This window comes from Ceratotherium simum, chromosome X (assembly GCF_057802395.1).
Source record: "Ceratotherium simum simum isolate JZ-2026a chromosome X, ASM5780239v1, whole genome shotgun sequence".
Lineage (NCBI taxonomy): Eukaryota > Metazoa > Chordata > Mammalia > Perissodactyla > Rhinocerotidae > Ceratotherium > Ceratotherium simum.
Window position 1 is genome coordinate 90,713,075 of NC_141940.1, and position 27,713 is coordinate 90,740,787.

Consider the following 27,713-nt stretch of genomic DNA (forward strand, 5'->3'; position numbering starts at 1 on the left):
GTTCATGAATGGGATAAACCTGAAATTTCTCTTTGTTGTTTGTTATGCTGTCTGTTAGGGGTTGAATTGTAAAAGGGGTTGAACCCCTTTTAAACAAAAGATGTTTAAGTCCTAACCCCCAGTACCTCAGATGTGACCCTATTTGGAAATAGTGTCATTACAGATGGAATTAGTTAGGATGAGTCCGTACTGGAGTAGGGTGGGCCCCTAATCCAGTATGACTGGTGTCCTTCTAAGAACACAGCCATGTGAAAACAGAGAACTCCATGTGATGACAAAGGCAGAGATTGGAATTATACAGCTGCAAGCCAAGGAATGCCAAAGATTGTGGGCAAACTGCCAGAAACTGGAAAGAGGCAGGGAAGGATTCTCCTCTACAGGTTTCAGAGAGAGCACGGCCCTGCCGACACCTTGATTTTAGACTTCTAGCCTCCAGAACTGTGAGATAACATATTTCTGCTGGTTTAAGCCACCCAGTTTGTGGTAATCTCTTACAGCAGCCCTAGAAATGAATACACTATCTTCAGAAAGTGAATTGAGGATTTTACCCTCTTTTTTCTATTCTCTGTAAGAGTTTGTACAGCATTAAATGATCTGTTGCTTGAATGTTTGGTAACACTTGACTGTAAAACCAACTGGGCTTACTGTTTCTTTGTGGGAAGATATTTCTTGAATAAGAAACTCTTAGTCACCTGCTGTATATCTCAAGCACTGAAGATACAGGTGTGAACAAGATAGGTAGGGTCCTTGACACCCTGGAGTTCCCACAGATAGAAAAAATATATTCTGGAGATATATATTTTTTCATATTCCATTGGTAATGTCCACCAGGGAATGAGATATACATAGTGAAATGATTACTACAGTCAAGCTAATTAACATATCCATCTCCTCACATACTTAGTTTTTTGTGTGTGTGGTAAGAGCCCCTGATATCTACTCTCTTAGCAAATTTCCAGTGTACAATACAGTATTATTAGCTATAGTCTCCATGCTGTATCTTAGATCTCTAGAACTTACTCATCCTGTATAACTGCAACCTCATATCCTTTGACCATCTCCCCATTTCTCCCACCACCCCACCCCTGGTAACCACTGTTCTACTCTCTGCTTCTATGAATTTGACTTTTTTAGATTCCACATCAGCGAGATCATGCAGTATTTTTTTTCTGTGTCTGGCTTATGTCACTTAGCATAATGTCCTCTAGGTTCATCCATGTTGTTGCAAATGGCAGGATCTCCTTTTTTGAGGCTGAATAATATTCCATTGTATATATCTACCACAATTTTTTTATCTATTCATCCATTGACAGATGCTTGTTTCCAGATCTTGGCTGTTGTGAATAATGCTGCTGGGGACAACCCAGTTAAGTGTGCGTGCTCTGCTACTGGTGGCCTGGGGTTCGGATCCTGGGCACGCACTGACGCACCGCTTGTCTGGCCATGCTGAGGCGGCGTCCCACATACAGCAACTAGAAGGGTGTGCAACTATGACATACAACTATCTACTGGGGCTTTGGGGAGAAAAAGGGAAAAAAAAGGAGGAGGATTGGCAATAGATGTTAGCTCAGGGCTGATCTTCCACACAAAATAAATAAATAAATAATGTTGCAATGAACGTGGGAGTGCAGTTATCTCTTTGAGGTACTGATTTCATTTCCTTTGGGTATATACCCAGAAGAGGGATTGCTGGATCATATGGTAGTTCCATTTTTAGTTTTTTGAGGAACTTCCATACTGTTTTCCATGATGGCTACACCGATTTACAATCCCACCAACAGTGCACAAGTGTTCTCTTTTCGCCACATCTTTGCCAACACTTATCTTTTGTCTTTTTGATAACAACCATCCTGACAGGTATGAGATGATATCTCATTGTGGTTTTGATTTGCATTTCCCTCATGATTAGTGATGTTGAGCACTTTTTCATGTACCTATTTGCCATTTGTGTGTCTTCTTTGGAAAAATTTCTATTTGAGCCCTTTGCCCATTTTTTAATTGGATTGTTTATTTTTTTGCTATTGAGTTGTAGGAGTTCCTTATATATTTTGGATATTACCCCTTATCAGACAGATGGTTTGCAAATATTTTCTCCCAATCCATAGATTGCCTTTTCATTTTGTTGATTGCTTTCTTTGATGTGCAGAAAATATTTAGTTTGATGTAGTCCCACTTGTTTATTTTTGCTTTGTTGCCCGAGCTTTTGGCGTCACATCCAAAAAATCATTGCCAAGGCCAGTGTCAAGGAGCTTCTTCCCTATGTTTTCTTCTGAGAGTTTTACTGTTTCAGGTCTTATGTTTAAATCTTTTTTTTATTTTTATTTTTTTTTTATTTTTCCCCCCCAAAGGCCCAGTAGATAGTTGTATGTCATAGCTGCATATCCTTCTAGTTGCTGTATGTGGGACTCGGCCTCAGGATGGACGGAGAAGTGGTGCCTCGATGCGCACCCGGGATCCGAACCCGGGCCACCAGCATTGCAGCGCGCGCACTTAACCACCAAGCCACAGGGCCGGCCCCTTATGTTTAAATCTTTAATCCATTTTGAGTTGACTTTTGTGTATGGTGTAAAATAAAGGCCCAGTTTCATTCTTTTGCTTGTGAATATCCAATTTTCCCAACACCATTTATTAAAGAGACTATAATTTCCCCATTGTATATTCTTGGAACTCTTGTCAAAAGTTAGTTGGCTATATATGCTTGGGTTTATTTCTGGGCTCCCTATTCTGTTCCATTGGTCTATATGTCTGTTTTTATGTCAGTACCATACTGTTTTAATTGCTATAGCTTTGTAATATAATTTGAAATCAGGAAGTGTGATGCCTCCAGCTTTGCTCTTCTTTTTCAAGATTTGTTTGGCTATTTGTGGTTTCATACACATTTTTGAATTATTTTTTCTATTTCTGTGAAAAATGCCATTGGAATTTTGATAGGGATTGTATTGAATCTGTATATCACAATATTTCCAATCCATGAACACAAGATACCTTTCCATTTATTTGTGTCTTCTTCAATTTCTTTCATCAATGTTTTATAGTTTTCAGTGTACAAATCTTTCACCTCCTTGGTTAAATATATTTCTAAGTATTTTATTCTTTTTTTTTTGGTGAGGAAGATTGGCCCTGAGCTAACATCTGTTGCCAATCTTCCTCTTTTTTTGCTTGAGATGGTCCCTCAGCTAACATCTGTGCCAATCCTCCCCTATTTTGTATGTGGGATGCTGCCACAGCATGGCTTGATGAGCAGTGCATAGGTCCGCACCCAGGATCTGAACCTGCGAACCCCAAGCTGCCGAAGCGGAGCACACGAACTTAACCACTATGCCACCAGGCTGCCCCCCAATATTTTATTCTTTTTGCTGCTATTGTAGATGGGATTGTTTTCTTGATTTCCTTTTCAGATAGATCATTGTTGGTGTAAAAAAACACTACTAAATTTTGTATCCTGTGACTTTACTGAATTCATTAGTTCTAACAGTTTTTTGGTGGAGTCTTTAGGGTTTTCTACATATAACAGTATGTCATCTGAAAACAGAGATAATTTTACTTCTTCTTTTCTGATTTGGATGCCTTTTATTTCTTTTTCTTGTTTGATTGCTCTTGCTAATATTTCCAGTACTATGTTGAATAGAAGTGGCGAGAGTGGGCACACTTGCCTTGTACTGGATCTTAGAGGAAAAGCTTTCAGATTTTCCCCATTGATTATGAGGTTAGCTGTGGGATTTTCATAAATGGGCTTTATTATGTTGAGGTAAGTTCCTTCTATACCTATTTTGTTGAGAGGTTTTTTTGTGGTTTGTTTTGTTTTTTTATCATGACTGGCTGTAGATCATGCTTTTTCTGTATCTATTGAGATGATCATGTGGTTCTTATCTTTTATTCTGTTAATGTGGTGTATCACACTGATTGATTTGCATATGTTAAACCAAACTTGCATCCCAGGGATAAATTCCACCTGGTCATGTTGTATAATCTTTTTCATGTGTTGCTGAATTCAGTTTGCTAGTATTTCATTAAAGATTTTTGCATCTTTGTTCATCAGAAATATTGGCCTGTAGTTTTCTTTTCTTGTGGTGTCCTTGTCTGGCTTTGGTATCAGGGTGATGCTGAACTCACAAAAGAGTTTGGAAGTATTACCTCTACTTCTATATTTTGGAAAAGTTTAAGAAGGATTGGCATTAATTCTTTGATTATTTGGTAGAATTCACCCATGAAGCCATGTGGTCCAAATGGTTTCATTGGTGAATTTTGTCAAATATTTATTTATTTATTTATTTAGTGAGGAAGATCAGCCCTGAACTAACATCCACACCAATCCTCCCCTCCTTTTTGCCGAGGAAGACTAGCCCTGGGATAACATCTGTGCCCATCTTCCTCCACTGTATATGGGATACTGCCACAGCATGGCCCAACAAGCGGTGCATCAGTGAGCGCCCGGGATCTGAACCCAGGCTGCCAACAGTGGAGCACACGCACTTAACCGCTACACCACGGGGCTGGCCCCACAAATATTTAAAGAATAAATAACAATAAATTTACATGATCTTTTCCAGAGAATAGAAGAGGAGGGAAACTTTCTAACTCATTTTACAAAGCCAGTATTACCCTGATGTCAACACCAGACAAAGACAGTAGAAATAAAGAAAACTAGAGACCAATATTTCTAATGAACATAGATGCAAAAATCCTGAACAAAATATTAGAAGGTTGAATTCAGCAATATATAAAAAGAATAATACACCAATGCCAAGGGGGGTTTATCCCAGGAATGCAAAAATCTATCATACTAACGTCTAAAGAAGAAAAATCACAAGATCATATCAACAAATGCAGAAAAAGCATTTGATAAAATACATCCATAGTAATAATAATAATAATAATAATAATAATAAAACTCTCAGCAAACTGGACTAGAGGATAACTTCCTCAACCTGAGAAAGGGCATTTATAAAAAACCCTACAGATAACATTATATTTAATGAAGAAAGGTTGCATGCTTTTCTCCTAAGATTGGGAACAAGGCAAGGATATCCACTTTGCTATTCCTATTCAACATAGTACTGCCAATCTCAGCCAGTGCAATACGGCAAGAATAATAAATAAAAATATAGATAGGAAAGGAAGAAATAAAACTGTCTCTATTCACAGAAGACATGATTATATATCCAAAGAATCCCAGAAAAGCTATAGAAATATTCTTAGAACTAATAAGTGAGTTTAGCAAAGTCATTAGATACAAGGTCAACCTACAAACATCAATCATACTTCTATAAATGAGCAATGAACAATTGAAAACAAAATATTTAAAAATAATAACAACATTTACGATAGCTCCAACAAATGAAATACTTGGATATAAATCTAACAAAACATGGACAAGATCTGTATGCTGAAACCTACAAAATGCTGATGAAAGAAATCAAAGACAACCTATATAATTGGAAAGACATGCCGTGTTCATGGATTGGAAGGCTCAAAATAGTAAAGATGCCAATTCTCTCCGAACTGTAGTACAGATTTAAAGCAATTTCGATTAAAATTGCAGCAGGATTTTTTTTGTAAATATAGTCAAGCTGATTCTAAAATTTATATGGAAGGCCAAAGGAACTAAAATAGCTAAAACAATGTTGAAAAAGAACAAAGTTGGAGAAATCACACTACCCAATTATAAGGCTAATTTAGAATGACAGAAATCAGATCAGTGGTTTCCTGGGGACCAAAGGAAAGGATTACAAAGGGACACAGGCAAAGTCTTGGGGCAATGGATAGATTCATTATTTTGCTTCTGGTGTGGGTTTCATTAATCTATATATATGTCAAACTTATCAAGTGTACACTTTAAATATGTGTAGGTCAATTATAACTCAATAAAGCTATTTTTTTTAAAAGTATTCTTTTCAAAGCGATATATTACTTTTACATCTATTAGGTGGCAGTTGGAACCATGGACTTTGCCAAAGTGTTTAATTCTTATCCTCCAGCAATATTTTAGTTTGTAAAATAACAAACTAAAACAAGAGTAATCTGAAGGTAGGTTAGCATTGCAGCATATTTTATAAGATTATGATGAAAATAAAAAGGAACATAATCATAATAAGTCATTACCAGATTAATATTTATTAGTTTTTTTAAGCTTTGGGTATAATAAGTATGAGATGCAGAATAAAGAAAAGATATGGTCCCTTCCCTCTCCCCTACCTCCACCAGCAATTTGCAAAGAATCAAGAGGCTGGTTGTCAGTTGAACAATTCTTTACATTTCTATAGTACATTTGCAGAAGGTCTTATAGTGTTTATCAAAAGCACCTGTCACCCCATTTGTTAAAAATCCTCTACCTTCAAAAATTGTAAATAAAAATTTAACCCTGTTAATATTATTGCTTCATGTTTTTGTAACTAGATTGAAATTTGAGCTCCAGAATTTTCTAGTTGTCTTCAAAGTTTCCTCCAGTAGGAAAGAAGGCCTGTCACTCATCCTGCATAGGGATAGGGAGGAATTCCTTTGACCCCCAGTCCAGTTATCTGTTAAAAAAAGAAAAGAGAGGAACTCTGATAAAAGGTAATTCACAAGTATTCTTCAAAAACATATGATTCATAATAATATATTTAGCCACCTATTATCCTTGTTTTATTTCCTATCATTAAAAGGAATTACCTGATTAGGTATTCATGGTCCAACACAATTATTCACATAGATAGCAACCATTTACAACTAACTTGGATTTAAAACTGAATTTATTTCTATCATCTTCCCACCTGTTAACAAAGGGGTTTGAGCCAGATGATTTCTGTATTTCTTTTCAGCTCAAAAGGTCTCTAATTTTTATCACTGTTTGTTTTGTTGCAAAAGTTAAAAACCTGAAAATATTCTTGTGACATCAAAACAATCAACTGATCTTATAAACATGTTTCAAACACTGGTTTTTCAAGCCCATTCTACCGATTTATAGAACTTCAACAAACACTACTGAAGCAAAAAAAAAAATATTTTAAGTACTGTACAAAGTAGGTGAAACACACTGTCTTGGACTTCAGATAACTAGAAAATGTAAATGTTTTTACGTCTAGCACGATGAGCTTAAAATGCTAGACAGAATCATGTTTTGGAAATATGAAAAAGCACTAATCGCTCCGTTTCTTAACTGAGGCTCTCCCACCTCGCCCTCCAAATAAAAGAAATAGCCAGATCACCTTGAAAATTCCACCAGCTTCAGGCTGCCGCAAAAGACTCTCAGGGTCCAGTCCATCCCGGGCACAGGTCACATACATTTCAGAGTAATCCTTCCCTCCGAAGCAGCATGAGGTCGTCTTATCAACAGGCAACTTCACAGTTTGGAGTCTTTTCCCTAGATCACCAAATATTTTATTTGAAGTCTAGTTCTAGCAAATTGTCAACCTGTGCAACCTTTCGGGACCCCTTGCAGAGTAATAGGGAAGGTCAAAGAAGATTGTGGAGGTCGGACTTCAATCATGGAGTTAACCTACCTTCCATGACAATTTGTTTTGAGCAAAAAGACTTACGTCCCCAGGAAAAGAAGTTCTGACTATAAATTTGGGGCTCTATCTTGGCCTTTATTTCCAAAATCATCCAATTGAGACCTTTGAATATATCTCTATATAACTTTATTAGTAATGAAGTTTCTCCAGTTCCTGGTGTCTGGTGTTTTTTAGACATAGCAAGGATTTTTCATTTTGCTATAGGCCTACCTGTCTCAGGATCTAAACGAATCACTCTTCCTCCATTGTAACAGGCCACCCAGAGCTTCCCCTCAGCATCAATACACATTCCGTCTGGGATTTGTTCTTCTTTCTCCAGCTTATAAATACTTCTGCGGTTAGCTATGGTTAAAAACCCACACGCAACACACAATGAAACAACAGGCCGGTCAATACTGAACATCAAACAATGAGTAATCGAGCTGATTATAAATACTGATCACTTCTGCTTATCCAGGGTCTGGCATGTGGGCACTATAGGCAGGATGGTTCAGAAGGATGCCTAACTCTAAAAAATGTCCAGAAACATGAATGGGCGCCCCTCAACAAAGGGCTTTTACCACATGATTTGGGGTGGATTCACTCCCTTTAGTTTGAGTATAAACATGTCTGTCTAAGCTTTCAGAGGAGAAGAGAAAAAAGAAAGCAGAATTCTTAATAAAATATCAGTAGATCTTTCTGAGGCTGACCTGAACTGAAGGCCTGCGTGCCCACCTCAGATACATTTCAGTCTGCGGTTAGACCTTTACTGTTTTACTGACAAAAATGCCCCCTTTGATTAACTCCAAGATCTAGAAGGCAACTTAATGGCGCCATGTGAACAGTTTATACACAAAAACCAGTAAGATGTATGAGTTCTGTTTCTGCCTGAGTGAGTGGTCCAAGATCACCTTCTGAAAACTAAATATTAGAAGAGCTTGTCTCTGAAAGGAGGGGTATTCTGAAACCAACTGTCTGGCCTCAAAGGAGGAATCATAGTGTACAGAAAATAAACATCAAAACCCAGGTCATTACAGTAATCGGACTGAGGTATAATGGAAAAAATGTTAAAACCACGTGTGAGTAAAATGGGTAAAAACAGTCACAAAAGAGAGCACTACATATTTCAAAGCAAAACATCCGTACTGGAATATTTTGCCTCTGAATAATCTACCCGAGAGTCTTGTGATTTTTTTTTAGCCATTTTTATTATTGGTTTTGCTCTTGTGGTTTGGCATCTTTCATGAAACAGTTTCAAGTACTCCCTTCTCAATTCTTCTCAATAATTCCTTCCCTTCCAGTTTCCAACTCTGACTCATGTAGAGCCCATTAGTGGAGCTGAACAACCTGCAACAACTTTTTTTACTTTTCCATTTTGAAAGGCTGTTAATTTGTCTCTGAGAACTTGCCTATGGTTAACTAAAGTAAAATAAGAAATATCAACCCCAAACTCTACTTTTCTGTTCTTTTATCCCATTCTGCTGTATATTATTTGCCTTTAGGCACCTCCTGGTAGAACAGGATCCATTTCACGGTAAACCTCTGTCTAGTGATGGTGGCAAGAAAGAGGATTAAGGATCTATCTATATTACGCCAACTGTGGCCCTATTTAATTGTGTTAAAGGCCATGCCTTGACTGGCAGCATGGTCAAGTCTGTATAATCATTACCATAATGAAATAATAATACTGGACAGCTCTCTATTCGACACGTAAGGACCTTTTCACATGGGTTGAGGGAGAGGTAGCTTACTAGTTACGTACATATGAAAAAAATATCAGCAGTGTTAAGAAAAATAATGAAAAAGTACTTACAGATCCTTCCTGTCTGCAGGTCATAGTCAAAGGCATCCACAGAGTAGGACAGGCTGTCAATGTAATAGAAGATTTTGTGGTCCAGGGACCAATCCAAACCATTGGAGATGTCCACCTGGTCAAAGTACTTTTCCACGTGGTGGTCAGGAAAGAGGGAATACAGAGACCCTTGGTGCCGCTCCAGAACTGCCGGCGCTGTTTCCTCAGCCATGGTGCCTACAAAACTCAAAGAGCACTGAGCTCAGGTGCCACACCATCTTTTCTCACCAGGGTTCCTTTCTCGCGATTAAATCAACGAAATCATTACACAATCCCCATCTGGGTCCTATATTTTAAAAAAATGACAACTACCTTGTTTATAATGCAAATTAAAACTACACTGAGAGGTTCTGGCTCCAGAAAAGAAGGAGTTCGTCTGCACCCACCTCATTTTCTCCCACTGGGCACAACTACAAACCTGGACAAAATGCATGGCGTAGGTATTTGAGAACTCTGAAAAGATGTACACCTGAAATTTATACAATGTTATAAACCAATGTTACTGCAATAAACAAAAAATTAAAAAATAAATAAATAAAAAAAATAAAAAAGAAGACATCAAAAACAAAAAAACAAAAAAACAAAACATCAGGCAGCTCAGGGAAGAACACCAGAATCTGAAGTACCACCTAATTGGTGGTGAGTTCTCCATTTTATCCTCCAGTATGTCCCAGCCTGAACTCAATACAGCCTGAAATCTGGAAGTGAGCACTGTGTGCAGACAGACAGAGAGCCAAGAGAAACCCTCTAGATCTGGCTCAAGGAGCAGAAAAGGAAACTCCTGAGGCTCAGAGACAGTGGAAGAAATGCCCTGGTTATTTTCCACTCCTTTTCCTCCATTCTCTCAGGCACCAGTCCCCAGGCAATTCTGCAGCAAGGGCAGCAACAGGAAACTACGGGAATCAAGACTCCGAGGGAAGGGGATACTCCTCTCCTTTTGATAAAGGAGGGATAAAAGGGCAGAGCCAAACACTGTTGCTTTGGTGTTCTCTCTCTCTCTGTCCTCCTGCTGCTTGGCCCCAGCACAATCATAGAAGTGGGTGGTTCCTGGCTGGAGGAATGAAAATGAGAGCTCCAGGAAACTGGAAATAACCTGGAGACAGTGAAGAGGGATGTTGCTCAGGAATGCAAGCCCATAAAGCTGTTTATGATCTCCTGGGCTCATCTTCTACTTGTACATGCATGGATCTGATTCTAATTAGCATATCAAAGACAGAATGGGAGCTAATGGATAGAACATCTTCTAATCTCAGACTGACCACTGAGTGGCACACATGTGGGACAGATCCTAATGGCACCTAATAGAAAGCAGGTTGGAACTCGTGGTCTGAACCTAAACATATAGATTACTTACTAAAACAAATATATCAACATTCTCCATAGGAATTAAACAAGACCCAGGGTCTTATAACATAACAGTCAAAATGTCCAGGATAGAATCCAAAATTACTTGGCAGCACAAAGAAGCATGAAAGTCTCAACTCATATAAGAAAAGAATCAACAGATGCAGAAAATGAGATGGCACAGATGTTGGAATTATTTGACAAAGACTAAAGCAGCTCTTATAAAAATGCTCAAAGAGCAATTTTTAAACAGTCTTGAAACAAAACTCAAAATAGAAAATATCAGCAAAGAAGTAGAAGATATAAGGAATAACCAAATGAAAACTTCAGAACTAAAAAATAAAATAACTGAAATACAAAACTCACTGGATGGACTCAATAGCAGAATAGAGATGACAGAGGAGAGTCAGTGTACCTGATGCTAGATCAATAGAAATTATCCAATCTGAACAGAGAGAAAAAAGATTGAAAAAAAATGAACAGAGCTTTAGGGACCTGTGGGACAAGAACAAAAGGGCTAACATATGTGTCATTGGATTCCTGGAGAAGAGGAGAAAGAATACAGGGCCAAAAAAGTATCTGAAGAAGTAATGGCTCAAAACTCCCCAAGTTTGGTGAAATGCATAGCACTACAGACTCAAGAAGCTGAGCAAACCCCAAACAGGATAAGCCCACAGAAACCTATAGCCAGACCATCATAATCAAATTTCTGAAAACTAAAGTCAAACAGAAATCCTTGAGAGCAATGAAAGAAAAATGACATATTACATACAGGGGAATAATTATTTCAGTGTCTGTGGATTTTTCATGAGAAACTATGGAGGTCAAAAGGAAGTGACACATTTTTAATTTGCTGAAAGAAATAAAAGTGTCAACCTGGAATTCTATATTCAGTAAAACTATACTTTAAGAATGAAGGTGAAATAAAGACATTCTCATATGAAGTAAAACTAAGAGAATTCATAGCCAGCAGACCCGCTCTAAAAGAATTGCTAAAGGAAGTTCTTCAGATAGAAGGGAAATGATACCAAAAGAAAGCTTAGAACATCAAGAATGAAGGAAGAGCAATAAAAATACTAAATATATGAGTAAGTATAATAGACTATTCTTCTCCTCTTTAGCTCTTTAAACATTTCTGATAGTTAAAGCAAAAATTACATTTTCCGATGAGATTTTCAATGTATGGATATAAAGACAACTATAGCATAAAGAGGTGATTACTAATTGAAGCGGTAAAATATTGGTTGTAGTAAGACCATGAGAAGTTAACTATATATTTTGCAATCTCTTCAGAAACTCTTAAACTATACAGAGAGATATAGTGAAAAACTGCAATAAATAAAATTGAATTCTAAAAAATGTTCAAATAACCCAAAACAAGACAGGAAAGGGGAAACAGAGGAACAAAAAATACAGAGGGAAAGAAGAGAAAACAAATAATAAAATGGTAGATCTAAGTCAAAGCATATCAATAATTATATTAAATGTAAATAATTTAAACACATCAATTAAGATAGAGATTGTCAGAATGAATTTTTTAAAAATCCAGCTATATGCTGTCTACAAGAAACTCACTTCAAATATAATGATATAGGTAGTGTAAAAGTAAAAGGATGGAAAAATATATACCATGCAAATATTAATCAAAAGGAAGCTGGAGAGGCTATTGGAGAAAATTACCAAGGATAAATAGGAGTACTACACATTGTGAAAATGGTCAATTCACTAAGGGGACATAGTAATCCTAAATGTGTATGCACTTAACAACACAGCTTCAAAATACATAAAGCAAAACTCAGAACTGAAAGGAGAAATAGACAAATCTACAGTTATGGTTGGCAATGTCAGCATCCCTCTCTCAGTAATAGATACAAATGGACAGAAAATCAGCAAAGAAATGGAAGAACTGAACGCCATCAACCAACTGGATCTAAGGGACATTTACAGACCACTCCACCCAACAACAGCAGAATACACATTCTTCTCAAGTGCACATGAATATTCACTTAGATAGATTTGAGTGTGACCTCAGGGGCAGAGCAGAATTTGACTGTAATGAAGCAACTGGAAAGCTCATCTACTATACCATGCTCCATCTGAAAGAAGATCGACTTAGAGGAAAAGCAACTAATACTGGGAAGCCTGAATAGCAAGCAAGCCAGGGTAAGACCTCCCTCCCTGGGGAGAAGGATGTTTACGCAGCAGTTTCTGGCTATAGGCAGTTGAGTTTGTTTTGTTAACATTCCTCCCCGCTATCTGCCTCACTGAAAGAGATGCCTGGAACATGAATGTGAATCCCCCGCTGCTTGGAAAGGGCTTTTTCTTAGAGGGAAAGAACAACCTGGAGCCCTGGTTCATGCATCATTATCTAGTAGTGAGCACAGACAGGTCAGACCTCGGGTGTGGTGCCACCTTCAGGGTACTACCTACCACCCTGAGACTCCATCTAGACTATCTGATGACCCCACTCATTTATGGTTCAGGGACACCTCTCAGCACCTGCTGAAAGCTATGAACTCTTTCTAGAAAAAGGTTCTCAGGTGCTACTGGCAGATGCACACGACCAAGATGTACACCCACAATGATGCCTATAATTTTAAGGGGTTTCCTGAAGGCACAGGTAAGAACTGGGGACTCCAGGTTAAGAACTCAGGCCTCTGAGGACATCTTTATTTTGTCTCACAAAGTGCCACTGGACTGTAAACTTCTAGCCCTAAGGGAGAGAGAAAATCAGTTTCAACAGGAGGTAGGTATCTAATCATATTTCTTTATTCTGCAGAAATTACCGGCAGAAGGGCTTCCAATGGATTCTCATCTTTCATCTTTCAACCTGTTCTGGACTTGATCTGTGGTTGTGTTAAGTCCAGGAAGATGGGAAACAATCCACAGCCAGCTGCTCAGATCTCACCTACCTTCTGTGTTGGAAGTGAATAGAGCCAGGACAGCATGGCTGATCACGTGAGAGGGCAGTGTGGGGAGGTGGAAACAGCAGAGATTTAGAATCAACTTAGGCTAACCTAAAGGGTGGTTGTGATGGGAGGTAAATGAGAACTTTATGTGAAATGCATTATTTAATTTCAAACTATAGTTAAAATCCATTTAAAGGTGTATATAAGTCATTCCGCAACCATCATAATAAAGATTGGTTCCAGCAAGAATCATCAACGAATGTAAAACCTAAGGGAGAACTTTTCATGAGGGCCAGGATATTTGCTTGGACTTAAAGTATCTCCCTGTATTGTAGCCAGCCTCCAAGATGGCCCCTAATGATCCCTGCCTCCCAGTATTCACACCCTTTGTGTATTGACCTCTCCATCACTGTCTGTGTGACCAATAGCACATGGCAGAAATGATGGTATGTCACTTCTGAGATAGGTAGTAATTAGAATGTAGCTTCCATCCTGGGTGCTTTCTCTCTGTCTGTCATCTCTGGCTCTGAGGGAAGCGAGAGGCCCATGTGGTAAGGAACTGAAGCCTCCTGCCAATCCCCACGTGAGTGAGCTTAGATCAGATCCTCCAGGCCCCTTCAGAGACTCCAGCCTCTGCTGAGGCTACAGACCTGGCCAACAGCTTGACTGCAACTTCATGACATAGCCTTGAACTAGAAAATCTAGCTAAGCCACACCCATATTTTGGACCTTCAGAAACCATATGAGATAATAAATGTTTGTTATTTTAAGCCACTAAATTTCAGGGTAATTTGTTACACAGCAATAGATAACTAACAAACCTCACAAGATGCTTATACATTGCAATTAAAAAATATTAACTATGCAGTAGAGAAATCTGAGAAGACCTTAACCAGGTGATCAAAACTAACATCACCGGGGCCGGCCCCATGGCATAGCAGTTAAGTGCGCGCGCTTCGATGCTAGCGGCCTGGGGTTCGGATCCCCGGATCGCACCAATGCACCACTTGTCAGGCCATGCTGTGGCGGCATCCCACATAAAGTGGAGGAAGATGGGCAGAGATGTTAGCCCAGGGCTAGTCTTCCTCAGCAAAAAGAGGAGGATTGGCATGGATGTTAGCTCAGGGCTCATCTTCCTCATACACACACACACACACACATACAAACTAACATCACCAATGAGGGACAGATGGTTTCCAGATGGGACACTCTGAGAAGGACAGAACATCACCTACGCAGTATTCTAGCCACGGACGTATAGTGGCTAGAATCTCATCACAAGGAAACATTAGACAAACACAGGAACATAAGGAATGTTCTATTAAAAATGGGGGGGGGGTGGGACTGTATTCTTCAAAAATGGCAATGTCATAAAAAACAAAGAAAGGCTATGTTCTGTACCAGATTAAAGAAAATTAAAGAGACATGACAACTAAATGCAATACGTGATCCCAGACTGGATCCTGGATTGGAGGGAAAAAATGCTATAAAGGACATTATTTGGTTAATTGACAAAACTGGAGTATAGACAGTATATCCAATAAATTATTGTATCAATGTTAAACTTCTTTAAGTTGACTACCCACTGTGGTCATGTAAGAATATGTCATTTTTCTTGGGAAATTCACACTGAAATATTTTAGAGGTAAAACCATGTGATATATGCAACTTACTTTCAAATGATTCTGGAGAAAAACGTTTATATATAGAGAGAAAGCAACTGGAGGCAAATGTTGACAATAGGTGAACTAGGTAAAGGGTAGACGGGTGTTGTTTGTATTGTACTATTCTTACTTTTTTCTATGAATTTGAAATTATTTCCAATTTAAATATCAACGACAACAAAACCTCTAGTTTAAAACTCATTTAAACTACAAAAGTACATACAAATTTTAGTCTCTGCTAGAGACAGAAATTGAAAGGAATATCGATGAAATTTTTCTCATGGGATTTTTTTTAAGGAAACAAGTTACTCAACTAATAATAAAAGAAGTCAAGACCCATTATGAATAACAGTTTCCCCACTACAGCTGTGAGACTCTTAGAAGACACATCATGGCTTTCCTCCCAAGCTCAGGAAGTAGGTGCTAAAGATAAACCATACCAGCAAAGTATCTCCCAGCGGGATCCACCTTCCCATCATTGAATCGATTGTTTTTCTTGTCTTTCTCTACTGTGGCCAGGACAACTGCTGACTGATCTTCCCAGTTCAAAGCACAGAAATTCGTTCCAATCGTGGCGACATAGCCTCCCGACTGGCGGAGGGCCACAGAGCTAACTGGGGCATCTGCAGAGGCAAAAGCAGCAGTCAGAATGCAGCATGCGATCCAGTGGCCCAGCAGCACGCTGTGGCCACCATGCTGCCTGGCCTCTCTAACAGGATTTCAGCTCTTTTGACAATGGGGAGCTCTCTTTCTTCTGTTGAATAGTGAAGGCTACATAACCAAGTATATTCTTTGAACATGAACTCCGTGTGCTGTTCTGGGCAGTAGGATAGAAAAGTGAATAAAACTCAACTCCTCTGGAAGCTCCCAGTCTAGTGGGAGAAGCAGAGAAGTCAAACTACAGCAGCCGCCACACATACCATACATTGGGGCGAGCGCCACATCAAGTTAAGAGGAGGGATTCCTAACCTGGGGGAGGGGCACCAGAGCAGTTGTCACAGAGCAAGCAATGCTCTATTTGCCTGATCTCCAGGAAATTCAGAGACACAAACTGTGTTTAGTTCCAGCAACTAGGTTTTGTGATATCTCTCTCTCCCTCCAATACAGGACTTGTCTTTTTTAAGGGGCTTATTTTATATGTATTTAATTGAAAATGGTTTCTCAAATCCTTTTTGGAGGTAAGCACGATAAAAATAATAAATGGAAATGTAGATGCAGTGATAAAACCATCATGTGTCTTCATTATATTACTATATTTTGCATTTTTCAAAAATATTTTGTGGGGCCGGCCTGGTGGCATAGTAGTTAAGTTCACAGGCTCTGCTTAGGTGGTGGCCCGGGGGTTTGCCGGTTTGGATCCTGGGCATGGACCTACACACCGCTCATTAAGCCATGCTGTGGTGGTGTCCCACATATAAAGTGGAGGAATATTGGCAGAGATGTTAGCTCAGGGCCACTCTTCCTCAAGCAAAAAGAGGAAGATTGGCAACAGATGTTAGCTCAGGGCCAATCTTCCTCACCAAAAAAAAAATATATATATATTTTGTATTTTTAAATTTTAGGTTTTCTGGGTTTAATATTTTTCCATGTATATGGAAACTTTTACTTTTTATTTTCCTGAGGAAGATTAGCCCTGAGCTAACATCTAATGCCAATCTTCCTCTTTTTTTTTTTGGCTTGAGGAAGATGGGCCCTGAGCTAATATCTAATGCCAATCTTCCTCTTTTTTTTTTTTGGCTTGAGGAAGATGGGCCCTGAGCTAACATCTGTGCCAATCTTCCTCTATTTTGTATGTGGGTTGCTGCCACAGCATGGCCACTGACGAGTGGCGTAGGTCCGCGCCCAGGATCTGGGGCCAGTGAACCCGGACTGCTGAAGCAGACATGCAGAACTTAACCACTACGCCACAGGGCCGGGCCGGAAAGTTTTTTTTACAGTGGAGAGATTGATGACCATGGTGAGCAGTCATAGGAAACAAATTTATCATAATTTATTTTGAAAACATTTCCTAAGCACCTATTCAGGGCAGGGCGCTGGGTGCTCTGGGAGTGGCTCTTAGCCCTGCTCAGAAGTTGACTGGAGCCATTGAGGGTCCCAGGGAATGTGCAGGACACTGTTAGGAGGGTCACACTCTCATCGGGGATCCTACCCTGGGGCCTGAGACTTCTGTTAGCTTTTCAAGCTACTGCTGACACCACAGTCCTTTTCATGGTTTGGGGGGGTTGCAGATTAGGGGTAGGAATATCCCCCTAACGTATGCATGCTGGGAAAGAGAGACCAAGGAAGGTGAAGGCGATCCCCCCACTCTGACCTCAGTGGTCACAGTCACTTTGCCTCCAGCCGCAGTCATATCCTTGAGTGAATTAAAAAGCTCTTCCCTCTGATTAAAAAAAATTTTTGAGGTCCCCAGTTTTGGGTTGAGAGAGCGTCCCAAAGTCACAGGAATTCCTGGTTGTTTTCCCAGGAACACAATAATGAAAACAAGAAACTTCTTTATCGCTAATCAAGCCCATACCCTTGGGCCACAGAATGTGATAAACCCCTCCTCTAGAAATCACATAGCCAGAAACAGAATCACACTCAGATGCGCTTGAAATTCGTCATGAACCCTATTTCGTACAGTGAACAGACAGTCCTGGGTGATGCTTTATAAGTCCAAAAGCTCTTCTTTTCACATTCAAAGAAGGGATATACCTGTTATGCTTTTTGAAAATTAAGGCCTTGGCCTGACCCACGGTAGGTAGCCTTTGCTGTGCCACAAACCGGCTCTCCAGCTTTCAATGCTGTGATCTGGAGGTGTTAAGGAAAGATCTACAGTGCCTCGTCACCCTAACCAAATGGGAAATGTTGCCCCTCACCTGGAGAGGAAGAGGGAAGTATTGACCACCCAGAATTTACTCCGGGGTCAAAGTGGGAGTACACAGAGAGCAGGACAATCCAAACGTTTTAAAGCATATTCAATATGCTTAAACAAGAAGGGCCCCGGGGAATGACACATGAGGTGACCGCCCCTCCCCAGGGAAAAGATGGCTGTCTGGGCTGCTCTGAGCCTGGCCTTCATCCTTACCCACGGTCACTCGCTGCACTCGCTTGCTGAGTGGGTCCCACCGGCAAACCTTTTTTGCAGGAATGTCTACGAAGAGCAGCGAGTTGGACGCTTCCTCCCACACTGGAGACTCACCGCACCGGCAGTTCTCCCGCAGAACACACTCGATCTTAATGGAAGACATTGTCATGGGGGAGATCTACTGAAGGTAACAGAGAGAAAATGGAATGGAATCGCATGGAGCAAATTCAGCAAAACAGCTGGCTTAGGAGCCTGGTAAGATCCCAAGACAGAGTGAGTTTTTTATTTGAACTGGAAAGGCTGGCCACACTTACCCCAAATCAGAACAAGATATGCAATGTGGTAGGAGGAGACATGTAGGAAAAAGAAGAAAGAGCCAATAGGCCATAACATGAGACATCTTCAATCAACTCACCAGTGCTTTTTTTCAAGCTATATTTAAAAAGGAAGGCAACACTCCAACAGCCACGCCTTGGCGCTAGTGACCCTCAGAGAGCCGGCTGTTCAGACAAGGCAAGGCTGCCCTTTATGCTGGCACCCTAGTCCCCAAGGCGGCTCAGGGGGCGGGCAGCTCCCTCATTGGTGGCCCCTCTGGGCGTCTGCAGGTCACCTTCTCCTGCTGCCCTCCCCACCCACTGAAGTTGTTGATTTCTGTCTCTGGTCTCTGACTGCTCAAGGCCAGAGCCCTCCCGCTTTGCATTTTTCTGAACTGCATTTTTAGAAATATGTTCATCAGTGATAATACACTAAATTAGAACATCCATTTTCAAATGCAGACACCGGAGGGGGTGGAGAAGAGGACCTTGTCTGGGTACATTGTAGGATCTGACAGCCCCCTGAGCTATTTCTTGCTGCCTAGGAAGGCACCGTGACAGTTTGGCAAGGAGTCTTGAACTCCAAAGGCAGGAACATTCTATGCTGGGACTTGAGGCCAGATACTGACCAGTGAACAGGGAGAAGAAAAAGAAAAATTATCAGAAAAGAAAAAACATTATCTAAGAAACCCATGTAGGAGAGGAAAGAGGCAATTTTCAAGAGCTGTCTCTTTTTCCCAGACTCCACCCTGATGATGATCCCAACTGCCTGCATCGTCATCCTTCTCCCTGGCACCTATCTGCTGTGAAATAAGTGGTCCCACACATGGATGGGCAAACTAACAAGAGGGGAAAAAAAGGAAAAGAATCTTTGGTTTAATATTTCCTTCAATAAACTGCTTTTTTTTTTAAGAAACACACAGCTCAAATTGGCCTCAGATACTGACTACCAGCGTCATAGCATTTGCAATCTTCATTGGCTGTTAAAAATTGGCACGGGCTCCAAAGGCCTTCATGTTATCACTCGGAGATAAGGCCCAAGATCAGAAGCGGGACTTTTGCAATAGCAACTTTTAACCCCACGTTCGGTCGTGTAAGCCAGGGGCTGGCCAATGGCCCTTTTCTGCCCGGGCTCCGCAAGGGGGCCCTGGCCGCCAAGGGGTGGCTGGGCTGGGGAGCGGGGACGCAGCGTCAGGGGCCCCCGCTACACCTGGGGCACCTGTGCGGGTGAGGGGCCTCCGCACAACCTGGTGGCGCCGCTGCAGCCTCAGGAGACCGCGAGGCCCTGGAAAGCTGCAGGTTGAGGCCGCCTCGTCCCGGCGAGGGGGCCCTGCTGACGGCGCACCAGCCCGTCCGGCCCAGTGGGGCGCGCGGAGCGCGGGACCCGGGCGGGCAGAGGGCAGTCGGCCTCCTGCCAGCCGGCCCTAGTTGGAAGACCCGCCCGAGCGCATTTTGCTCGGCTGTCGCTAGAACTTTCCTCTGCAGAGAGGGGGAGGGAAAGCCGGCCCGCCCGGGGCACTCACCGGGCTGGTGACTTCCAGGCGCTCAAAGGTCAGGCAGCAGAGCAGGGGGCGGGGGAGAGACCCACGTGGCGACTCCGCAGCCTGGGGCTGGGGGCTGTGGGGCGGGGACTCAACGCCTAACGCGGTCCCCCTCCTCCGTCGCGGCTGAAAGAATCCTGCAAAACCGCCCCGGGCCAGGGGGCGGGGCAGAGGCTTGGAGCCCAGTGAACCCAACCTTTGGAGTTTGGACGGATAGCTCAAGTTTCTCTCTTACGTAAACAAAAAAGTTGTTAAAATGCCTAACAGAGAGATTGGGCCGAGGGTCCGGTTAAACACAAACATGTTAAAAAGAAAAGAACAAAGCGGTTAAACAAATCCTCCCTTTTCCTCGTGGAGAAGACTCGGATGGCTGGAGGCCAACTCTTGCAAAACGTTTGTGGTGGGGGAAGAGGAAAGGCTTGATTCGATTTGATTTAAAAATCCTACGGAATAAACGATCCTGAGCGGCACTCAGCTGCACTTTCCCCCTTGAGAGCCTCAATGTATTCCTGGTCTTGCCACCTCACTATCCACACTTTCTCTAAATAACCCGCAAGTTTAAAACAGTGAAAAAAAATGAACGGAGGGAGGTAAACAGAATGGTGTTCTGTTCTGGGGGATGGGGGATGGGAGACAGGGATTAACTGTGAAGGGGAGTTAAGGGAATTTTCTAGGGTGATGGAGATGTTTTGTATCCTGATGGAGGTTTGAGTTGCATAGGTGTGTGTACTGTCAAAGATCATCCAGTGTTACGCTTGATATTTGTGCATTTTATTGTGTGTATTGAATCCAAGGCCACTATTACCTCATTTATCGCAATCTAGTGTCCCATTCCTTGCCATCAGCGCTATCCTAAAACCCCTAAGTACACTCAAATCTCAATCACTGTGGCACTCTAATTCCCTGTAATTCACTAAGGAGGAAGGGCCAGAAATGAATATGCAAAGGTGCAAGGCTGAGGCAGGCAGGAGAGCAATCTCAGCTCAAGATTTAAGTTTAGTAACTTAGAATAACTGGCACTTATGGCCTCAACTATTTCCCCTTCACCCTGGGAGGTACTTAAGACAACTACTCTCCCATGTCCCCATTTACAGATGGGAAAACACAAGTCTACAAAGTGAGGAGTCTCCCAAAGCCACACGTCCAGCTGGGAAAAATCTGGCAAATAGCCCAAACCATCAGTAGAAAAATAAGAACTTGAAGGACACTTTCTTGTGTGGGGCAGAGTGGCATTGAGATCTCCAGATATGGGGATCTCTGGGGTTCTGTGGTGACCTCTTCCTATCCCATGGCTTCCTCTAACTCCTCCTTGCTGATGACTCTTCAGGCCGTTTCTCAGCCCAGATCTCTCCTCCAGGCTACAAGCCTGTAGCTCAAACCCTCTACTCAACAGCATCACGGAGCTGTCCAGACCAATCACATTATTCTCCACAAACCTCCTGGGCACTCTGTCTTGGTGAATGGGCCCATGGTCCAACCAATGGACTGTGCAAGAAGACTGGCCTCCTCACTAGACTTCTTTTGTTTCCTAACTCAAGTTGTTAGTCACCAGATCATAGAAATTGTCCCTTTAATGTCCTCCAACTATGTTGGCACTGCCTTAGTTCATTCAGGCCTTGCCCGTTTCTTGACCAGATTGTTGTCATCTCCCTGGAGGTCTCACCTCACCCTTTGGATCTGCTGCCAGAATGACCCGCTAGATCATGACTCCCATAGGGCTGGGATGCGTCTTATTCACTCTCGCCTCCTCAGGTCCCACCACAGTGCCGACCCATAGAGGTTGTTCACTAGATGCTTTTTTTTTTTTTTGTAGGGAGGTGATAACTTTATTTTGAAAAAATTTGTCTTACAGGAAAGTTCAAAAATAATATAAAGAATCCATGATTATCTTCACCTAGATTCCCAAATGTTACCAGTTTACAACATTTACTTTACCCTTCTCTCTCTCATTTACATATATACATATACATATATATATATTTTTTTTTCCTGAACAGTTTGAGAGTAAGTCACAGGCATGATGCTCCTTTACGTCTAATACTGTGGTGAGCATTTCCTGAAAGCAAGGATGTTCTCTTACATAGCCACAACACAATTATCAAGATCAGGCAATTCACATATAGTATATATGTTATACTAGCTGTATACTATATGTATAGAGTATTATCTAGCTGAATTTCATCAGTTGTACACTAATGTCCTTTATAACAAAAGGAAAAAAAGTATTTTATTCCCAAATCCAATCCAGGGGAAAGCATTGTGTTTAGCTGTGTTTAGTCTCCTTTTATCTGGAACAGCTCCTCAGCCTTTCTTTTTTTCATGACATTGACATTTTTGGAGTTCAAAATGTAATTTGGGATTATTTGATTTTTCCTCATGGTTAATTCAGTTTATGCTTTTTTGGGCAATATCACAAAAGTGATGCCGTATCCTTCTTAACATCTGGAGGCCAATGATGTTGATTTGTTAACTTTGATCACGATATGTGGTTACTGAATCTTTGTAAAATACAATCTAATCATACCACCCTTCAATGGACCCAAGAGCATACAAGGCCCTTCAGACTTGCTGGTAGTCCCTTCTTGACCTCAGCTGTGGTCTAGCCATGTACTCTTGCTGCTTCTTGCCTTTGAACTTGCTACTCCCTCTGACTAGAACACTTTTCTCCTCACACTAATCCAACCCCTACCTCCGCACTGGGCTAATTCTTACCTGAGATTCAGCCCAGTGTCCCCTCAACCAGGAAGCCTTCACTGACCCCCCTGGCTCTGACCTGTTGCTCTTACAGCATCCTGTCTTTACGTTTTATTATCATACTCATCACACTGAGAACTGTTGATTTGTCTGTCTCTCCTGCTACATTATGAGCTCTCAGAGGGTAAGTCCTAGATCTTTTGTTATGATATAAATCCCGTCATGCAAAGATCACCTTCAGTCAAACAAATCTGGGTTCACTGACTCCTTGCAGTGAGGGAGAAGGCACACCATGGGGGAACTGTGGGCTGTCTCGGAAAGAGGGTGTTAGAAAGAACCCGTTACAGAATCTGGCCTTGTATTAGGTGATTTGGGGGAGAGTTCAAGGATTAGATGCTGTCAGAAAGTGGGGTAATTCTATGATTGGGTATCTTAATTCTTTTTCAACTGATAGGAGGCTTTTATTGGCATGCTTGCTCTTTTTTTTTCTTTTGCAGGGGAAGATTGGCCCTAAGTTAACATCTGTTGCCAATCTTCCTCATTTTTTTTCTTCCTTTTTCTTCCCCAAAGCCCCAGCACACAGTTGTGTATAGTTGTAAGTTCTTCTGGTTCTTCTATGTGGGCCGCCACCAGAGCATGGCTATTGATGGACAAGTCCCCAGGAACTGAACCTGGGATGCTGAAGTGGAGTGTGCCAAACTTTAACCACTAGGCCATCAGGGCTGGTTCTCTTAATTCTTATCTAGAAGGTGAAGAGAATGGAGTGATTGATAAAGCAGCAGCACTCATTCATTCATATGAGCTAGGAGAGGGCGTTGTTTAGTCATTTTTGGGATTTGGACAATGTTTGTGATTAGCTTTATTTTTGTCTTGATCCATCACAGTCACAGAGTGGTCTTGTCTGATGTTGGTTTTCCGTGAAATTGTTCATGTTCAACAGGAGAACACCATGGCCTTGCTATGAGTGCCAGGCCAGCTCCCAGATGTCAGGGGCTGCATTTCTTTCTCACTGCCTGCCTTTGTCCAAGGTCAGATGAAGTCAGGCCACATGACATGAATCTATGTATATTCTAATCATCACCACTGCTGTGATTTTGCTGATCTGAAGGTGGCTGAGAGAGTTGTCTGTAGCAGGACTAGTGCTAGTCTCTCCTGATCCTTTTGTTGCAGGACGATTTGTTGAATCCTCTGATGTGACAATGGCTGCGCAGTGGCATTTAAGACTCTGGACAGGGTACATGGGCCAAATGCACCACAGGTCGTTACGAGAAATAAGATGATGATCAGTCCTCGTAATGGACCCTGGAGACAGGGGCCTAGATGGCCAAACCCAGGCCATGGAAACATGTCCCAAAGTCCAGCTGCTCTCTTGGTGAGATCCAGGTGGCTTTTTCTTTTAGCCTCATCAGAAATTGTTCTAATTGACCTGTAGTATTTATATAAGTACAGTGAGAAGTGTTTGCTAAAGCATAACCTCCCCCTTGGCTAGCCAAAAGGAAACCAAGGATTATGAGATTGCTCATGACAACTCTGGCTAGTGAATTTAAACTGCTTTTTTGGGGGGTCTTCTTGAGTGGAAATTGTGTCATTTATGGCATCTGCTAAGGTCAGAGGTAGGTTCGGGACCACCTTTTCACCACTGTGGGAACTACAGCTCACAGAGCATGCAGGAAGCTCCCTTTCTTGAGAGTTAGCCTCTCCTGTGCTTGCCTCTTCTTTCCAGGAAAACGTGTTCCACAGGAGAAGTGGTAGTTTTAAATATCTGCAAGTCTCTAACAATTACTGCAAATATTCTGGATGAGTTAGTGTGTGGCAGGTGGATGTTAAGTCTGATGTCCACATGAGAAGTGGTATCCTAGTGGGTCAGAGACTCTATTGGGAGTATAAGTATAATTTTGCATGAGGTAATTATATAGCCCTTGAAATGGGCAGATAACTTGAGTGAAGTGAAACAGTTCCCGCAAAGAACGTCTCTGAAGAGAGCAGATGATTGCAGCCAGCCACAGCCCTAATATTAGTTCTCATTCCTGAGGAGGTAGGTTTTGCTGATAGGGTTGTAATGACCTCAGTAGAAGCATTTTGTTGATGTGAGGTCAATTTTTATATGACCAAAGCTTGGGATTAATGATGTGAGGGAAACTTAAGAACCAGAAGGGACCTATAAAAGGAAATGTACCTTCTAAAGTGTTGAAAGGAAGAATGATTAAATTTTTGTCAGCTAACAGTTAAATTCGGAGAAGTAGCTATGGTCTGAGAAAAACCTATCAGGATGTTTTGTTTTTCTTAAGTAGGAGAAGATCATAGAGGGTCAAAAGTTACAGGATGAAGATAAGGGAGACAATATTGAGGAGCCTTTTAGTCGGTTACTGGAGTGTAAAGTATAGTAATAAGCAAGATGGGTGGTAAAGGGAAAGAAAAATGATGAAGAATCAGAAGCTTAACCTTGGGCAGAAGCTGCCCACTCTGCAGTCAGCAGTTTCTGGAGGGTTCCTAAGAATCCTGTGTAAAGTGTCCCAATGGAATGGCCATCCAGTAGTCAGGATAAAGTGAGGTATATCATTTAGGTTGGGAATCAGGAACTTAAGTATCAGTACCTTGGAGTTTTACGGTTGCTAACAGTACTTGATACGGTCATTTCCATTGTGGCTCAAGGGCAGTTTTTCTTGGGTGCCTTTTCAGAAAACCCAACCTTCAGGTTTGAAATCATGCAGAGGTGGCTTAGGTGGGGGATTTGAAAATGCAGCTTGTACCTGTTGGTGATAAAGCTGGAGGTATTGGATGAGTCCCCTGTGGTAATTAGTCATATCAGCTTGTAACAGGGTAGAATCTACGACTGGAAGTACTTCCAAATGCATGGGGCAGCCTGTTATTAATTCAGAAGATAACCTGTGTATCCTAGAGGGGACAGATCTTACTGCTATCAAGGATAATGGCAATACTTTAGCTCATGGATGTTCAAGGGGTTTCTGAGAGCTTTGATAATTTTGGTTTTAGAATTCCATTAGTTCTCTGCACTTTTCCTGAATTTCTGGAGGGTAAAGACAGTGCCATTCTAGGAAATAAAAATTAAAAAGTAATGTTCAGTGACCAGTGTTTTGTATCTGTTTCTTACTTAGAACTGTGCAGGCATCCAAAGATTATTTATTAATTAATAAATAATAAAATAAAATTAATCATTTAAGGTCTTAAATTTAGGATCTGGAAATTTCAATTTTAGCTAACATGGTAAATTCTTGTGATCTGTAGCAATTTAAGAATTTCATAAAATTAAACTATTTTATTATTATTATTTTTATTTTAATTTTTTTGTGAGGAAGACTGGTTCTAAGCTAACATCCATTGCCAATCCTCTTCTTTTGCTGAGGAAGATTAGCCCTGAGCTAACATCTGTGCCCATCTCCTCTATTATGTATGTGGGACACCGCCACAGCATGGCTTGATGAGTGGCGCATAGGTCCGCGCCCGGGATCTGAACCTGCAAACCCCAGGCCACCAAAGCAGAGCGTGCAAACTTAACCACTACGCCACTGGGCCAGCCCTAAACTCTTTAAAAAAGACATCTGTTATTATCACTCCATTTAGTTGTTTATATATATATATATATATATATATATATATATATATATATATATATAGTTATGGAAACAATGGTAACTTAACTCATAAAACCAGTGTAGGAAATTCAGAAAGTTTAAATAATTTAACCCTGGTTTTGTATAAACCAAGATATTGTGCTGACATTATTTTTAAATGGTAAACCAATTTTTAAGGACTCTCAGTCATATCAAAAGCTCTTCTTTGTCTTGGAATTAAGTTCTTTTGTTCTTTTCTCATAACTAGAATAACAAACGCTATTATATAAATGCACTTTTCAGTGTTCACAAAAAGAAACATCATTTAACGACATTTTATTTTCTTCTTTTATACATTTTTGACAGTTTATCTGGACTAGATATTCCTAGAGTGTACACATAACAACTGAATGTTTTTTAAATCAGTTAATCTTTAAAGTTTCCCAAAGGGGGTAAAAGAGAACAACAAAAAAAATTAACAGGGATCCAGCTTCAGACAAATATGAAGTTATCATTGTAAAAGGCTAATTATGCTCCAATGTATAGATATGGAAAACCCATTTTGACGAACAGAGAGAGAGAGAGAGAGAGAGAGATTGAGGTTACAGCTGGTTTAGACAATAACTCGGGCCACTGACAATTTTACCAATCTCAATAATTTTAAAGCTACAACTCATTAATCCTTGAAATATAGAAATGAAGCTAACATAGTCTCCCATGTTAAAAAAAAAAAAGGATTTCTCTTTTAGACAAAAATAATCTCATGAGAGTTTCTTCCCTTTTTGTTCTAAGGTACCGTTAAATGAACGGTTTTGTTCATGTCAAAATTCCCCAATGTGGCCATGGTAATTTCGAATTGCCCCTAGAGAAATTATGCCAGGTAGAGAACATGATAGTAGGAAAATATGAAGGAAGCAGGTGTTTAGTATAGAAGAGTTGCAGTTCTAGATTCAGAAGACCCCATGAGAACTTCCATGGGCTGTAGGGATGGTGCTTGTGCAATCTTGTGTCTCTAGAGCCTGGCTGAATGCCAACCATTACCCATCAGAGGCTGCAAACCTCCTGATTCCCGGCTGATGAAACAAAATTCTTAGGGGCACAAAGACATAACTGAAGAAGTTCTTTTAAGGTTTTATTTTAATAGCTTTATTGATGTATAACAGACGTACAAGAAACTGACATATACGAAGAGTATAATTTGATTAGTTTTGACATATGCACACATGCCTGAAACCATCACCACCATCGAGATAATGAATATATCCATCACTCCCAAGTTTCCTC

The 27,713-nt window shown here is 41.0% G+C and overlaps 2 protein-coding genes across 5 annotated transcripts in view; one reads left to right on the top strand and one right to left on the bottom strand.

The window, feature by feature from the left end:
• LOC101398697 (uncharacterized) overlaps nt 1-27,713 on the top strand; it is a 727,039-nt gene that overhangs the window by 160,200 nt on the left and 539,126 nt on the right.
• Nucleotides 6,092-20,293, bottom strand: RGN (regucalcin). 4 transcript variants are annotated; one of them, XM_087427217.1, is made up of 7 exons: nt 20,146-20,293; nt 18,309-18,486; nt 15,682-15,864; nt 9,286-9,501; nt 7,704-7,835; nt 7,188-7,342; nt 6,092-6,518 (listed from the first exon to the last, which is right to left on the bottom strand). In XM_087427217.1, exons 2-7 carry the CDS (start codon nt 18,475-18,477, stop codon nt 6,468-6,470), a joined length of 906 nt encoding a protein of 301 aa, XP_087283343.1. In that variant the 5' UTR covers nt 18,478-18,486; nt 20,146-20,293; the 3' UTR covers nt 6,092-6,467. The 4 variants fall into 4 exon arrangements, with proteins under 4 accessions (XP_087283343.1, XP_014646523.1, XP_004435043.1 ...); XM_014791037.2 differs by having other exon boundaries at nt 18,309-18,489; nt 20,146-20,279; XM_004434986.3 differs by lacking the exon at nt 20,146-20,293 and adding an exon at nt 18,724-18,827.

What these genes read in the sequence shown, in the direction of transcription:
- RGN (XM_087427217.1), bottom strand. Translation starts at nt 18,477, where the DNA reads ATGACAATGTCTTCCATTAAGATCGAGTGTGTTCTGCGGGAGAACTGC. An exon ending in AGTGCAGCGAGTGACCGTGG is followed by an intron (nt 15,865 to 18,308) that starts GTAAGGATGAAG and finishes TTGCCTCTGCAG; the next exon opens with ATGCCCCAGTTAGCTCTGTG. An exon ending in CCTGCAGACAGGAAGGATCT is followed by an intron (nt 7,836 to 9,285) that starts GTAAGTACTTTT and finishes TTTTAACCATAG; the next exon opens with CTAACCGCAGAAGTATTTAT.